Source organism: Eschrichtius robustus, chromosome 12 (assembly GCF_028021215.1).
Source record: "Eschrichtius robustus isolate mEscRob2 chromosome 12, mEscRob2.pri, whole genome shotgun sequence".
NCBI classification, from domain to species: Eukaryota; Metazoa; Chordata; class Mammalia; order Artiodactyla; family Eschrichtiidae; genus Eschrichtius; species Eschrichtius robustus.
Window position 1 is genome coordinate 86012477 of NC_090835.1, and position 17607 is coordinate 86030083.

At 42.0% G+C, this 17607-nt stretch overlaps 1 protein-coding gene and 2 pseudogenes across 1 annotated transcript; 1 reads left to right on the forward strand and 2 right to left on the reverse strand.

Annotated features, from left to right (window-relative positions):
• Positions 1 to 2012: 2012 nt before the first annotated feature.
• Positions 2013 to 2926, reverse strand: LOC137774225 (olfactory receptor 10C1-like; annotated as a pseudogene).
• Positions 2927 to 7822: 4896 nt separating this feature from the next.
• LOC137774093 (olfactory receptor 6Q1-like) lies at positions 7823 to 8784 on the reverse strand (annotated as a pseudogene).
• Positions 8785 to 16333: 7549 nt separating this feature from the next.
• On the forward strand, positions 16334 to 17269 carry OR11A1 (olfactory receptor family 11 subfamily A member 1). Its single transcript, XM_068559478.1, has one exon. It carries the CDS (start codon positions 16334 to 16336, stop codon positions 17267 to 17269), a length of 936 nt encoding a protein of 311 aa, XP_068415579.1.
• The last annotated feature ends 338 nt before the right edge of the window (positions 17270 to 17607 follow it).

Consider the following 17607-nt stretch of genomic DNA (forward strand, 5'->3'; position numbering starts at 1 on the left):
CTTGGGAATGAGGAATGCATGGAGGGGTGGAAGGGAGAAATTGCAACAGGGCATGAGGAAACTTGAGGGGCTTAAGTATGTTCATGTCATGCCTGTGGTGATGGTTTCACAGGTATATGATACACCAAAACATATCAAATTTTACACTTAAATATATACAGTTTATTATACATCAATTGTACTCTCATAAAGCTGTTAGGAAAAATGTTATTGCTTACATAAGTACAGTTATTCCTAGCACTGAGATGTGAGAGAAGTTTTTCCTCTGTGGGTTTCATAATGTTGCTTCTTGTAGTCTTCCCCAACGTAAACCAATGGTAGAATGCCAAAGCACTATTTAGCAAGAACAATTCTATGAAGGATAGTTAGAGATGACTAGGAGATGAGATATAATGCATTTTAGATGTGCAGCTGTCTCTTGGTCTGCTTTAGTCTGGAGATAAGATTTTAGATATCAGGAGAAAAGCTGTATTACCAGTCTTCTAGCCAACCCTTCCTAAATATTGTCCCTGTCAAAGGATGTCTCAATAAGTGATAAGGAACAGTAGTTTTGAGATTTTACTCATTGATAAGTATATAGACTGTAGGAATATGTTAGGGACTGGGTTGAATTCCTCAAAAGTCAAGGAGCCAGACAGTTCCATGACCCCAGGGAGGACCATACTATTCCTCTGTGGGGTAGGAGACGAGGGAGTAACTGTTTATTGTCTCTTCACCTAGTGTTTTGAATATTCTCTACTTTGCGTTGTCCTCTGAAACATTCATGGGAATGAGCATGATTTCCTCAACCAGCTCGCAAGCACCATCTGGGCAAAATCACCACCCTGTATTTCCTTGGTATTACACCACAGTGCCAAGCAGGAAAATGAGCATATGGAAAGCCTTCAGTAAATGCTTGTAAAACTGAATAAAGTGTTGGGTATAAGAAAAAGGGTGTGGATTATATTTTTAATGATTAGTGAATACCTGCCCCCCTGAGACATCTTTTCTGATTGTCTCAGCTCATCTCATTTCTTTGTTCTGTGTGTCTGACTCTTCCGTGCTTTGCCATTATATGTACTCTACAGTGGCCTGACTGTCTTTGGTTTATGTCTGTGCCGGGTGGCAGTAGCGTGTGCAGTTTCTTCCTCCACTCTCTTTTGAGTCTTGGTTCCCGAGGTCATTGACACTCCAAGAATACCCTCTCTACCCCAACAAAGGCGCCCAATGTGGGATGGATATTATCCTCTGTACTGATCTGTCTGGCTCTGTAATAAAAACATTTACAGAGGCACTATTTTGTGTGCGATATTAAGCTTGGCTATTTAACAAGCTTCAAAAAACCCAAAGAAACAGACTCCATTATTATGCGAAATTTATGGATAAATAGCTTAAGGCTCAGAGTGATTATGTAATTCTCCTATTATCACACAGGTAATCACTTGAAAGAATTATGGCCTTAAATTACAGTCTGACATTATAATCTATTCTCTTAACCACTCTGTCATACTGATTTCCATAAGAGCTTACTTTTATTGAAACTTTTTTCACTGCCCTCACTTCTTCAGGGCTTTTCTTTTTACTTGGTGATGGATTTAATTAGATATAATTATGTGTGCTAATGTACTAATTATCAGTACCACCCAGAAAATAAATGCTTTACCTAGGATATATAAATGTCAAATAACTTTAAGGATCATTACTATTGCTGGAAATTTTATTACCTTGATAGTCTGGTGAAGATGACATTTTGTAACGTTTCCCTAGCTGTCAACTTGCTCTGCTTGTAAAGTTGATCCTCCATCCTAAATTTTTCCTGTTTCTTACAACAGACGGCAGAATAGTGTGTGTGTGTGTGTGTGTGTGTGTGTGTGTGTGTCTTGCAGGAGTTGGAAGAGGTGTTTGACTCCAATAGTTCTTTAAAGGCAACATTGTCTTCTTGACAAGCTGCCCTCTCCCAAGATAAGAACCATGCTTCCTCTTTGGTGATTTGGGGCTGAATGGGAATGGTAGTCATCGTCAGTCACCCTTTGTCAAACCTCTGCCAGCCCCATTTTCTGGATGGTTCTCTTTAGAGCAGCCTTGACATCAGTGTTCTGGAGGCTATAGATGATGGGATTGAGGATGGGGGTGACTACAGCATAGAAGAGGGAGACAAGAGGGTCAGTGACGGGATCATAGCTGGCCTTAGGGCGGATGTAGATAAAGATCGCAGTGCCATAGAAGAGGGAGACCACACCAGGTGGGAGGAGCAGGTGGAGAAGGCTTTGGGGCGGCCAGCAGCAGATGGGATCCAGAAGATAGTAGCCAGGATACTCCCATAGGAGCCCAGGATGAGGCCAAAGGGGCAGAGGATGAGGAAAGCAGTGGCCAGGATAATCTGCTGTTCATTGAGTGAGGTGTCCCCTCATACCAGCTGCAGGACAGCCTGGATCTCACAGAGGAAGTGTGGGATGGCATTGGGGCCACAGAAGGGCAAGGAGAAGATGAAGGAGGTGTGGCCCAGGCCCACCATTGCTCCACAGCCCCACGCTGACCCAGCTAGACACAGGCACGCCGATAGCTCAGCAGCAGGGGGAAGCGAAGGAATTTGCAGATGGCTGCATAGCGGTCATAGGCCATGGCTGCCAGGAGGCAACACTCCGTGGCATCTGGAGAGCACAGCCAGAGCGAGGGATGTGGCGCTGACCCGTGAGGAGGTGGTGAAGCAGTAGGGGGCTGGTGACGGACGTGTAGCCAATCTCCAGGGCTGAGAGGATTCGAAGGAAGAAGTACATGGGGGTCTGGAGGGCAGCGTCAACTGAGACCAGCACCACAATGAGGAGGTTGCCAGCCCCGTGAGCAGGTAGACAGTGAGAAAGAAAGAGAAGATCAAGCTCTGGAGCTCGGCCAGGTGGGAGAAGCCGATAAGAATGAATTCAGTCACCACAGAGGTGTTTGTACGCATCCTGCTCACGTCCCTTCTGAATGAAGGATAGAGGAAATGACAAGGGGGGCTTCCGGGGGGCTTCCCGGGGGCTTCCCGGGGGCTTCCCTGGTGGCGTAGTGGTTGAGAATCTGCCTGCTAATGCAGGGGACACGGGTTCGAGCCCTGGTCTGGGAAGATCCCACATGCCGCGGAGCAACTGGGCCCGTGAGCCACAGCTGCTGAGCCTGCGCGTCTGGAGCCTGTGCTCCGCAACGGGAGGGGCCGCGATAGTGAAAGGCCCGCGCACCGCGATGAAGAGTGCCCCCGCTTGCCACAACTAGAGAAAGCCCTCGCACAGAAAAGAAGACCCAACACAGCCATACATACATACATACATACATACATACATACATACATACATACATACATACATAAATAAACAAGCTATTAATTAAAAAAAACAAAGAAATGGGAAAGTTGCAATTATGGAATTGTGAGGTGGACAAAGATGACCTCTTGTTGCATCTGATCAAAGCATTGGAACTTCTTTTCTTTAATTAATTAATTAATTAAACATCTTTATTGGAGTATAATTGCTTTACAATGGTGTGTTAGTTTCTGCTTTATAACAAAGTGAATCAGCTATACATATACATATATCCCCATATCTCCTCCCTCTGGCGTCTCCCTCCCACCCTCCCTATCCCACCCCTCTAGGTGGTCACAAAGCACCGAGCTGATCTCCCTGAGCTATGCTGCTGCTTCCCACTAGCTATCTATTTTACATTTGATAGTGTATATATGTCCATGCCACTCTCTCACTTCGTCCCAGCTTACCCTTCCCCCTCCCCGTGTCCTCAAGTCCATTCTCTATTGTCTGCATCTTTATTCCTGTCCTGACCCTAGGTTCTTCAGAACCTTTTGTTTTTTTTAGATTCCATATATATGTGTTAGCATACGGTATTTGTTTTTCTCCTTCTGACTTACTTCACTCTGTAGAATGAAACCGGACTACTCTCTTATACCATACACAAAACTAAATTCAAGATGGATTAAAGCCTTAAATATAAAACCTGAAACTGTAAAACTCCTAGAAGAAAAAACAGGTAGTAAGTCTTTGACATCAGTCTTAGTAATATTTCTTTGGATGTCTCCTCAGGCAAGAGAAATAAAAGTAAAAATAAACTAATGGGACTACATGAAACTAAAAAGCTTTTGCACAGTGAAGGAAACTATCAACAAAATGAAAAGGCCATCTACTTACTGAGTGGGAGAAGATATTTGCAAATGATATGACTGATAAGGGATTAATATCCAACATATGTAAACAGCTCATACAACTCAACATCAAAAAAGCAAACAACTCAATTTAAAAATGGGCAGACGAATTGAATAGGCAAGGATATTGAGAAAGGGAACACTTGTACACTGTTGGTATGAATGTAAATTGGTGCAGCCACTGTGGGAAAAGTATGGAGGTTTCTCAAAAAACTAAAAATAGAACTATGACTCAGCAATTCCACTCCTGGGTATATATGTGAACAAAACAAAACAAAACAAAAACACTAATTTGAAAAGATACATGCACCCCAGGGTTCATAGCAGCATTATTTACAATTGTCAAGAAATGGAGAGGACTTCCCTGGTGGTCCAGTGGTTAAGAATCCACTTTACAATGCAGGGGACACGGATTTGATCCCCGGTTGGAGAACTAAGATCCCACATGCCGTGGGGCAACTAAGCCTGTGCACCACAACTACTGGGCCCACATGCTCTGGAGCCCACATGCCCACAACTAGAGAGAAGCCTGTGTGCTGCAATGAAGCGCCTGTGCACTGCAATGAAAGTTTCCACGTGCCGCAATGAAAATCCCACATGCCACAACTAAGACCTGATGCAGCCAAATAAATAAATAAATATTTTTTAAAAAAAGAAATGGAAGCAACATAAGTGTCTATCAACAGGTGAATGGATAAAGGAGATGTGGTATGTGTGTGTATACACACACACACACACACACACACACACACACAATGGAATATTACTCAGCCATAAAAAAGAATGAAATAATGCCCTTTGCAGCAACATGGATGGACCTAGAGATTATTATACTAATTGAAGTGAACCAGACAAAGACAAATATCATATGATATTGCTTATATGCAGAATCTAAAAAAGATGATACAAACGAACTTATATACAAAAGAGAAATAGACTCACAGACATAGAAAACAAACTTACAGGGACTTCCCTCATGGTGCAGTGGTTAAGAATCTGCCTGCCAATGCAGGGGACACGGGTTTGAGCTCTGGTCCTGGAAGATCCTACATGCTGCGGGGCAACAAAGCCCGTGCTCCACAACTACTGAGCCTGTGCTCTAGAGCCCACAAGCCACAACTACTGAGGCTGCATGCCACAGCTATGGAAGCCTGCGTGCTTAGAGCCTGTGCTCCGCAACAAGAGAAGCCACCGCAGTGAGAAGCCCATGCACTGCAACGAAGAGTAGCCCCCGCTCGCTGCAACTAGAGAAAGCCCACATGCAGCAACAAAGACCCAACACAGCCAAAAATAAATAAATAAATAACAATTTTAAAAAAAGGTAACAAACTTTTGGTTACCAAAGGGGAAAGAGGGGGAGGGACAAATTAGGAGTTTGGGATTAACATATACACATTACTATATATAAAATAGATAACCAACAAGGACCTACTGTATAGCACAAGGAGCTATACTCAATATTTTGTAACAACCTATAAGGAAAAAGAATCTGAAAAAGAATAGAGATATATATATATGTATAAATGAATCACTTTGCTGTACATCTGAAACTACAACACTGTAAATCAATTATACTTCAATAAAAAAAAGAACAGGCAAAGTTTATTTGAGCTGTCATAACAAAGTATCACAGATTGGGTGGATTAAATAAAGCAATTCATTTTCTTACAGTTCTGGAATCTAGAGATCAAAGTGTTGGCAGGGTTAGTTTCTTCTGATTCTGCTCTCATTGGCTTATAGAAGTCTGTCTTCTCCTATATATTAAGACATTGGTTTTTCCTCTGTGTGTGTGTGCCCTAATCACCTTCTTTTTTTTTTTTTTTGACCTTTAGAATTTTATTTATTTTTTATATATTAGTGTATACATGTCAATCCCAATCTCCCAATTCATCACCCCACCCCCCCACCCCCCGCCACCTTCCCCCCTTGGTGTCCATATGTTTGTTCTCTACATCTGTGTCTCTATTTCTGCCCTGCAAACCTGTTCATCTGTACCATTTTTCTAGGTTCCACATATATGTGTTAATATACGATATTTGTTTTTCTCTTTTTGACTTACTTCACTCTGTACGACAGTCTCTAGATCCATCCACATCTCTACAAATGACCCAATTTTGTTCCTTTTTATGGCTGAGTAATATTCCATTGTATATATGTACCACATCTTCTTTAACCATTTGTCTGTCGATGGGCATTTAGGTTGCTTCCATGATCTGGCTATTGTAAATAGTGCTACAATGAACATTGGGGCGCATGTGTCTTTTTGAATTACAGTTTTCTCTGAGTATATGTCCAGTAGTGAGATTGCTGGGTCATATGGTAATTCTATTTTTAGTTTTTTAAGGAACCTCCATACTGTTCTCCATAGTGGCTGTATCAATTTACATTCCCACCAACACTGCAAGAGGGTGCCCTTTTCTCCACACCCTCTCCAGCATTTGTTGTTTGTAGATTTTCTGATGATGCCCATTCTAACTGGTGTAAGGTGATACCTCATTGTAGTTTTGATGTGCATTTCTCTAATAATTAGTGATGTTGAGCGTCTTTTCATGTGCTTCTTGGTCATCTGTATGTCTTCTTTGGAGAAATGTCTATTTAGGTCTTTGGCCCATTTTTTGATTGGGTTGTTTGTTTTTTTAATATTGAGTCTCATGAGCTGTTTATATATTTTGGAGATTAATCCTTTGTCAGTTGCTTCATTTGCAAATATTTTCTCCCATTTTGAGGGTTGTCTTTTCATCTTGTTTATGGTTTCCTTTGATGTGCAAAAGCTTTTAAGTTTCATTCGGTCCCATTTGTTTATTATTCTTTTTATTTCCATTACTCTGAGAGGTGGGTCAAAAAAGGTCTTGCTGTGATTTATGTCAAAGTATGTTCTTCCTATGTTTTTCTCTAAGAGTTTTATAGTGTCCGGTCTTACATTTAGGTCTCTAATCCATTTTGAGTTTATTTTTGTATATGGCTAATCACCTCTTCTTAAACGGATACTAGTCATATTGGATTAGGCTCCATTCCAATGGCCTCATTTAACCTTAATTATCTCTTTAAAGACCCTCTCTCCAAATACAGTCACATTCTGAGGCACTAGGCCTTAGGGCTTCAACATATGAATTTTTCTGGGGAAGGGGGAGGTGGAGGCACACAATTCAGCTCATAACAGCACTACAAGGAAGAAAACTACAGACCAATGTAATCAAATAAACCAGCACTTGTTCACTGCTTTACATGTTATTAGGTCCACTGAAAATCAGAACTTCCCTCTGAGAGAACTAAAAAGGATTTTATGTTCTTTGGTTACCTGTTCAGAAGTCTCACTGGCTTACTTAACTGATGATAGCAAGTGGGGGAGCTGGATTTCCAACACAGATGCATGGACTACAAAGCCTGTGCAATTTCCCTGCACTTATGTTAACATGAGATTATTCACTCCTCTGGAGATGCTGAACAATGGAAAGAATGGGCAGCAAATGGACATAATGGGTGGCAGGAGGAGCACCTCTTTCACTTAAAATATGCCACAGATAACTCCCCGAAAGCAAATATATAAACTTAATAAATAGAAAAGCTACATTGCACAAGTAAAAGTCAATGATTAGGAATTGTTTTCTGCTGGATATTGCACCAGCTTTGGTTTCTCTGGCTTCTCATGTGGCTCTATCACTTTGTCTCCCTCCTTGGGTAGCAGACCTTTTGCATCTGGGACACCAACACCTTCAGAGCTTCCTTGACATCCTTGTTACGGAGTGTATAGATGAGAGGATTGAGAAGGGGGGGGGGGTGATGACTGAGTAGAAGATGGCCACAATCTTGTTGATATTTGACTCATACTTTACTGCTGGGTGGACATACATGAATGTGAGAATGCCGAAGTAGATTGTGACCACAGAAAGATGGGCTGTGCATGTGGAAAAGGTCTTGCACCAGGCAGCATCTGAGGCCCTGGTTAGAACTGTGGCCAGGATTTGGACATAGGAAGCCATGGTAAAGACCAGGGGCCCTAGGATAATGGCAGTGCTAAAAGCATAGCCCACTGCTTGTTCGGCTTATGTGTCTGCGCAGGAAAGGGGGAAAATTGGAATGGCATCACAGAAGAAGTGGTTGATCTGGTTGGGGGTGCAGAAGGAGATTTGTGTAAGGAGGAATGAGGGGAACATGGGGCAGAGGAATCCCACAAACCAGCAGATGCTAGCCAGGATACCACAAGTTTGAGGGCTGAGCAGGAGTGGGTAGTGGAGTGGTTGGCAGATGGCAGCATAGCAGTCATAGGCCATGGTGGTGAGAAAGGAGAGCTCTGTGGCAGCCAAAGAGAAGGAGTAGTACTGGGTGATGCAGCTGGGAACCGAGATGACACCTTGGGAACTTAGAAAATTGGCCAGCATTTTGGGCACAGTGACTGTGGTGTACCAGAGCTCTACCGAGGAGAGATTGCAGATAAAGAAGTCCATGGGAGTGTGGAGGTGCCCATCCAGGGTTACAATGAGCACAATGAGTGCATTGCCCATAAGGGATAAGAGGTAGATGAGGAGGAAGAGGGAGAAAAAGAGCAGCTGGAGACGTGGAGAGTTGGAAAATCTCACAAAGACAAATTGAGTGACCAAGGTGCAGCTGGCTCTCTCCATTCAGCCTGGTGGGTCAACTGGGCAAGGAGAAGACATATGAAGATCTTGAGATGTCCTCCATTATGTGGTTTCCTCTCCAGCTTTATTCAACCTTTTGGACTTGCACACACTCCCAGTATTCCTTTTAATTCACTCTTTGGTTGCCTCTCAGCTTCTCCAAAGCAGAGAGTACTCTACTTTTTTAAAAGTAGGATTATTGAATAGTCAAGACTCTCTCGCTTTCTCCTCATTGAAATAGGTCCTAAAATGCCCCATTTCACAGGAATTCTTTTTAGATTGATTAGAGGAGAGGATTCAGCTTCAGTGGCTCTAACTAGAGTGAACATGTAGTGACCTCGTCCTCAGGTGTATGTTAAATCACATATTACTGCAGATATCAACTTTTTTGGACCTCAAACCAGCAATTTCATATTATTTAACTTAATATTTCCAAGAATTGGTTAGTGTGTACCCTTGCTCTCTGACCCTAAGATTCTTTAACCTTCAGGCTTGCAAAAGATGTGGAATCATACTGTTCTGTCTGTTCTGGACAGTAGCTCTGTCTTATGCCATCACATCTCAGAAGCTGGGGAGTAGTGAGTATGTTTCCCTTTGTAGAGATTCCAGCACAAGACTGGATAGAGGCACTTCATGGAGACTCCTTGATTCTGAGTATCAAAGGCAGAGTAGGAGAGATCTTGCTCAGTGGAGGGTAAGGAGAGGAATATAGTGTAATGTGAAAAGTGAATGCAGGCTTGGATTCCCAGGTGGGAATTTTGAGATGGGTTAGGATCCTTGGAAGGCAACAACTGTCATTGATATGTGCTTAAACCCAAACTGATCACAAAAGCAAGGCTCATAGGACAGTCAGGTTTGCATAGTTAAAGTTAACATTGGGATGGATGAAGGTGATAGCATTGACATTATTGAGATGTGAGCTTTACATATTTTCCAAATTTTGCAGGTTTCTTCCTTTGAAGTGCTCTAAAAATGGAAATATAAATATATTCATCATTAGGAGTAAGGTTAATACACTATACATTAAAATACATGAGAAATTGTTTTGGCAAAATGTAAAGGTATGCTGCAAAATCTAATATTCAATATGATCTGGTACATATTCCCAAGATGTCAGATTACCAGTGACTTTTTAAATGTAAATTTTTGTGTCATGAAACACTTTATAACAAACACACTTTTAATATCATAAAAGATGTTTTATTTTGCTATTAAAATATTTATTTTCATGTCAGAAATATTGTTAGTTGAGAAAAACTAGAAAAAATTGACAAGTATTAAGAAGAAATTAAGAATCATCTGAATACTTTCCATTCAGTGTGATAAACATTATTTATATTGGAGTGTTAACTTATGGACTATTTTATTTTCATTCATGTATTTACACACACGTATGCACGCACACACATGCACAAAATGCACACTTGAAACCATAAAAAGAAACTTCTTAACTGTTCATCCTTTACTTTCCATTCTTTTACTGCCATCCTGGTTCAGGATCTTAGTACCACTTCCTTTGTTCATGATGCTACCACCCATGAGGTTCCTCATGCTAGAAATATGGATAATGTTCAATGACTCCCTTCTCCCCCTCTCTCTTTCCCTGCCCCCATGTCAATCTTTCGAAATATTCTGCCGATTTTTATCCCAGAAACTTTTCTCCGTTAGGTCCCTCTTTTCTTTTTCTTTCTTTTTTTAAAAAAATTTATTTATTTATTTATTTTTATCTTTGGCTGCGTTGGGTCTTAGTTGCTGTGTGCGGGCTTTTCTTTAGTTGTGGTGAGCGGGGGCTACTCTTCCTTGCGTTATGCGGGCTTCTCATTGCGGTGGCTTCTCTTGTTGTGGAGCACGGGTTCTCGGCGTGCGGGCTTCAGTAGTTGTGGCACATGGGCTCAGTAGTTGTGGCTCACGGGCTCTAGAGAGCAGGCTCAGTAGCTGTGGCGCACGGGCTTAGTTGCTCCGCGGCATGTGGGATCTTCCCGGACCAGGGCTCGAACCCGTGTCCCCTGCAGTGGCAGGCAGATTCTTAACCACTGCGCCACCAGGGAAGCCCCTAGGTCCCTCTTTTCTGCTCTTATTGCCACATTTAAAATAAATCCTGATCATCATTCACCTTGACTGATGCAACAGCTCCCTGAAACTAATTAGTTACATTTATACTCAGCAATCAGTCTTCTTATTTTTTTGCATGCTATTTCTATGCTTAAAATTCTCTATTGATTTTTTATTACTGAAAAATAATAGTTGAAATTTATTGGGATTTCTGGAACTTCACGTTAGTTATATTTTAAGTATACTTAATATACATTCCACATGTATTACCTAATCTTCACCAAAATTCTGCAAAGCAGGTATTATTTTCAAGACACAGATGAAGAATTGAGAGTCAAAGTATTTAGTAAGAGGTGGAAGCAAGACTCAAATCCAGGTCTTTGTGGTTTTGAGGCTGCCGGTGCTTCTATAAACCAGGCTGCCTGGATGACCAGGTCTAAGCTCCTTAGTAGAGGACATAAGATTTTTCGCAGTCTGGACTCCACCTACACTTTCAGTCTCATGTATCACCCCCTCATAAAGCTCTGGTAACATGGCTCTAGGGAACTCTTCACAATTTCTATTTCATACCTCCATGCATTTGCAAACACCCCATTCTTTGCTATCTAAAACTCCTTTATATCCATCAAGACTCATGTTGAGTTTGACCCCCTGTGTGAAACCTTGCTCTGCTTCTCAACTGCCAAATCCTTTATCCTGGCTGTTTAAGGTGCTTCCTTAAAGCACTTTGACTTGTCCATATTTGTGATACTTACCAAAGTGCTTCACGATATATCTGTTTATGTCTATGTTTCTAATATTAGACTTGAGCTCCTTGAAACCAGGAGCTCTATGTTATTGAAGGTTGTGTTCTCAAAGCCTAGGATACAGCCTGGAAGACAGAGCAGTAAAAACTAAATGTTAAGTGGAGGAATTAATAGATACACCATCAAAGCTGCTTTCTAATTGTTATCCAGTTTCTTTGTCTCCAGATTCCCTGCCAGATGGATTTTCTTGGACAAAACTTTAATTCCATCATTCTTCTGCTTAAGGCACGATGACTCACACGACACACTATTTCAAGTTCCAATTCCTTTCCTTGGCATTCTTTTGCAGATGCTGCAAAATCTGTTCCACACCACCTGTCTATGAAAGTGTAGTTTTAAGTTTACTAGTGAGATTTTTCCCATTTCCCCAGAACTCATTCTAAATTCAAACTTTCTGAGAGAGTCTGCTATCTCCCAATAAGGATTGCTGAGAGATTTAGGTCAGAAGAAAGAGCTCTACCTCTATCCCAGTTTTTACTTACATATGAATAACACAGAGCTCCTGATTTCAAGGAGCTCAAGTCTAATAGTAGAAAGACAGATATAAACAGATGTATCATGAAGCATTTCGGTAAGTGTCATAAACATGGGATAGTCAAAGGGCTTTAAGGAACCACCGAGGATGAAGGATTTGACTTTTGAGAAGCAGAGAAATGTTTCAAGGAGGGAGTAAAATTCAATGTGAGTCTTGATGGATACAAAGGAGTTTTTAGGTATCAAAGAACAGGGTGTTTGCAAATGCATGAAGGCATGAAATGAAAACTGTGAGGACTTCTCTAGAGCCGTGTTTAAGGTGACGGCTGGGAGGAAGGGGTGGGTTATTTTTGTGGGGAAGGCAGGGCTTGTTTGGACAGAAAGTCTAGTCCCATCTCTGATCTTCCAGTAGTCTTATTCCCTGAAGGAAAAGAGATACCTGCAGAGAAAGGGAGACTGACTTCTGATTTCCCAGCTGGATGCTCACTGGCCAGCAGACGCTAACCGAGTTAGGGACGGAACCTTGGGAGAGGTGATGAGGTGGTGAGGCCTCCAGGCAGAGAAGAGACAGACTCTGCTTCCTTGAATTACTGATTTCCCAGCAGTACAAAGATGAATCCTCCTGTAGGTACAGGCTCCAGGGTCAGGGTCACAGAGGGCAGATGATTTAGGGGCCATACTGGATCACTGGGCAAAGAGTTTTGGGCATCAAGAATTTAGTATGAGGCCACTAGTTGGGATTAAACTTTCAAGCTGAAGCTGAGTGGGTGGCCAAGGCTTAGGGGAGCTGCTCACCCCTGTTTAAATTAATCACACAAAGAGCTAGAGCAGAAGTTCCAACCAAGAAGAGGATGCAACCTTCCCAGCATACTGTTCCTCTCCTTCCTTATCTCCCCTACCAGAAAAAGTAGAGGCAGGGAAGAGTGGGGGTCATGGGGGAAGACCAGGCTCTCTCCCTTTTACTCTAAGCTAATAGAGCGAATCTAGGACTGGCTGTTGGCTGGAGTTATTAAAAAAGGAGTATTGATATGAAAATGTGATTGAAACAAAAATAAACAGATCTTTGTGTGCAAAATTATGCCTTAATAGAAGGAAAGGAAAAGTAAACAGTCTTAATAGCCAGAGAACATTTTTTTTTTAAGAGTTGGTATTCATAATTTTTTTAAAAATTTTTATTTATTTATTTATTTATGGCTGTGTTGGGTCTTCGTTTCTGTGCGAGGGCTTTCTCTAGTTGTGGCAAGTGGGGGCCACTCTTCATTGCGGTGCGCGGGCCTCTCACTATCGCGGCCTCTCTTGTTGCGGAGCACAGGCTCCAGATGTGCAGGCTCAGTAGTTGTGGCTCACGGGCCTAGTTGCTCCGCGGCATGTGGGATCTTCCCAGACCAGGGCTCGAACCCGTGTCCCCTACATTGGCAGGCAGATTCTCAACCACTGCGCCACCAGGGAAACCCCAGAGAACATTTTTAAAGCTAAACATGACTGACAAATTAGGGAATTTGATTCAGGGTCATTAGGCAGTTGGCAACCCAGTGGAAAGGGAGGGAGTAAACAGCACAGTTTGTAGCAGTAACCATAGAAATAAAACTGTTGCACATTTACAATCCATAAGTTGAGACTCCTTAGTAAACTATATACATATATCATCAATCACTGATACACAAAACATTTAGAGAATCTAATGGTTGGGGGCCATTTTAGGCAGATTTCCTTATTTTGCCCTGAAACCCTAGGTTGCTTCCTGCCTCAGTGTCTTTGCTCATACTTGGCATCCTCCTCTGTGTTTTGTAAAACAGCAGCCATTCTTTTTGATTCATTTATGAAGCCTTAGCCAAATGTTTGTAACAACTTGCCAGCTTTCTTTCCCTTAAAGTCTTTGATAATCCATATAAAACACTCCTCGTAAGCGCTGTCTCAATTGAAATAGTTTTCTGGGATGGTGAAAGGGTCTGAAAGCTGGAGGGTGGGGCAGAAGGGTTGAGAGCAGTCTTCTGGGAGGACCACTATTGGGGGTGGTGGTTTAGGGATGCTGCAGAAAACTTAGGAGAATTTTGTGATGAGTTCTGAGAAAGAGACTGGAAATTGGGGGATGGGATGCTTGGTGGAGAGTGTTAGCCCCTATGGAGATGGAAAGGTGGGTTCCCATGACTATTGGTTTCTGCTCTACTTTTGGTGAAGTCAACAGTTCAGGAACCTCCTCTGGAAAAGGACAAGTATTTCAGGGGGCTGATATTTCTTTTTCATTTAAGGCTGCTCTCCAGTAAATGGGCAATTGGTTCTCAGGGGCCCCTCCCCTCTTCGCAATTGTCAGCCCTCCTTTGCGATAAAGGGAAGGACCTCCAGTGAAAAGCCAAAGGAATCTGGGAGCTAGGAAAGGAGATGGAGAGAGGAGGAGAGAATGGCTCTGGCGAGTGGAGGGTGACACGTGTGACATTTCTAATCAATGTCCTACATGATTTCACATTGAGCTCAAGAAGGGAGGAGTTGAAGGTGGGAAATTTCAATATTCTGAACTCTTCAGAAAACCTTGGCACATATTCTGCTTACAGTTTTTTTTTTTTAAGAAGTGCTATTTCAAGTGAGTTTCCTATTTTTGTATAATTGTTCACAGCTTAGTTCACAGATCCTTTAAAAAAAAAAAGCTAAAGAACTGGTCTTTATGGAGTTTTCTCCTCTGATCAGTAACACACTTCATTTAACCCAGAGAGTCAAAAAGTCTCTTTCTGAAAAGCAATTTAAAGAAATCCCACAGTCTTCCTCTGGAATCCCAGTGCTGCAGCGTCTTCCACTGAACCTTTCCCATTTCTCTATAATCCTCACATCCTACTACCTTCTCTTTATCTTCCTCTTTCAGCCCACTTCCCCAACCCGTTGAAAAATAGAGTGGGGAATGTGGTGGTCTGAAAATACAGGACTTGGAAATAGTTATGACTTGGAAATAGTTTTCACATGAGTGAACTTTTAAAACACTCCCAAGAGCAGTCTCATTGTGGAGATGACAACCCTATTTTCACAAACTCTGCTAGCACATTCTGAGACACCTCTCTCTCTCTCTCTCTCTCTCTCACACACACACACACACACACACACACACACATACCCCTGCATTTTTTCCTGTACCTTTTCCCTCGGCTTCCAATCATTTGATGTATTCTCATTGTTTTTAATAAAAACACACACACATCCCTTTGGATAGCATAGGAGATCTTCCTTGCAGGTACTCAGAACCATTTTTAGCTCTTCACTCAATTACACATCTTTGCTTTCAATTTTGCCTCTTCTGCCTGGAATGCTATGCTCACTTTCCTATCCTTTGCCTGGTCAACTCTTACCTGTTCTTCAAAACTTAACCTACAACTACTTCCTCAGGGAACCTCTCTGACCTTGATTCTCACACCCCCCAGCTCCTTGTCTGGGTTTGGCCTCTCTCTACTACCACGACTACACTTTCCTCAACATTATTATTTATCACATTTGTACTATAAAATCTTGTATGAAACTAGAATATAAAGAAGATTATTTTGATAAGGGAGAGGGTAATCTAGAGACTTTAAGTCTATAATTGTGCTAAGATAGTCATAAAGAGGTTTTGAGACTAATGGTGGAATAGTGAAGAGGGAACAGATAAGAATTTTCCAAGCAACAACAGATAAAGTGCTTGAGGAATGAGAGACAGTATTAAGATAAAGATGACTACAATATAACAAGCTTGGGTATCAGGCAGAATTTTCAAACCACTCACAGTGGAGCTGGTTGTGGTCAGGGAAGATACAATAGTTTGTTTTTTGATCATGCTGATTTCAAGCTGATGATAGGACATGTAAAGCAGGCATTTGTAGGGCGTTACACTATTGCACATGCAGAAGGCTCTATGACTGGTTAGAGATTGGGAAGGTGGAATTTATTATATCATAAAAATGTTAGGTTGAACTAATAGGTTAAAGGGCTCTGAAGTCTGGAAATTGTGAGTCTGGATAAATTCTCTTGAGTCTTGAAGAACGTACAATTAAGGAATGCAGGGAAGGATAGGAGTTGGAAAAGGAGTAAAAGCAACTAAAAAGGGGGACAGATGAGGACTTGTATAAACAACTCTTGTTTTGGAGACTCACTTTTGCCTTTTTCATTTTAGCTCTACTTATCTCAGGCTTGGTGTAGAAGATACAAAGATGCACGAAAATTTCTCCCTTAATTACTGCCGAGCAGAAACGTGGATGATCCTCATGGAAATTGTCTCCATAGGAAACCAAACGGTTACTGAATTTGTCCTTCTTGGTTTCTATGTCATAGCTGAACTGCATCTCCTTTTCTTTATTGTGTTCTCTCTCAGCTATGCCTCTATCATCCTAGTGAACATGTTAATCATTGTGGTGATGGTTAGCTCTCAGAGGCTCCACACACCCATGTATTTCTTCCTGGCTGATCTGTCTTTCCTGGAGATCCTCTGTATTTCCACAGCAGTGCCAAAAATGTTGAAGGGCTTCTTGCAGGAGGCAGCCATCTCTGTGGCTGGTTGCTTGCTCCAGTTCTTTATCTTTGGTTCTCTGGCCACGGCTGAATGCTTCCTACTGGCTGTCATGGCATATGATCACTACCTGGCAATCTGCTACCCACTCCTGATGGGGCCCAGATGGTATTTGGGGCTGGTGGTCATAGCGTGGCTCTCCGGCTTCATGGCAGATGGATTGGTTGTAGTCCTGATGGCCCAATTGAGATTCTGTGGCCCCAACCACATTGACCACTTTTACTGTGACTTCATGCCTTTGATGAGCCTGGCCTGCTCAGATCCCAGTGTAGCCCAGATGACAACATTCATTCTCTCTGTGATCTGCCTCACTGTTCCCTTTGGACGGATTCTGACATCTTATGCCTGGGTCGTGGTGGCTGTGCTGAGAGTTCCTGCTGGGGCCAGCAGGCAAAAGGCTTTCTCCACTTGCTCCTCCCACCTAGCTGTAGTGTCCACATTCCATGGCACCCTCATGGTCTTGTACATTGCACCCTCTGCTGTCCACTCCCAGCTCCTCTCCGAGGTCTTTGGCCTGCTCTACACTGTGGTCACCCCTCTCTTCAATCCTGTGATTTATACCCTGAGGAATAAGGAGGTTCATCAGGCACTACAGAGGCTTCTCTATGTTAAGCAAACTGAAACAATTGATTGAAGGAGGATTGTGGTAAAGATTTTATTTGGACTTTGGGATGTCTTCTGGGGTTGGTTGGGTAGAAATAACTTTGTTCTGTTCTGACATTTCTCTCTGTGAAAAGTTTTATAGTTATCATACTCACACTAAAAATGAGTATTGTAGAGCAATAATTTTGAAGTGCTAACTTAAAAATTTTACTTTAATATTTTATTATTTCTTTACTAAATAATCTATGAATATTTACTATAGGAAATAGATGTACAAAAATAGCAACACAAAGCAAATCTAGAAATCTTGGCTACTTGGGTGTATATGTATAAAACAAGTTGAACCACGGAAGTTTGTAATCTAGTTTT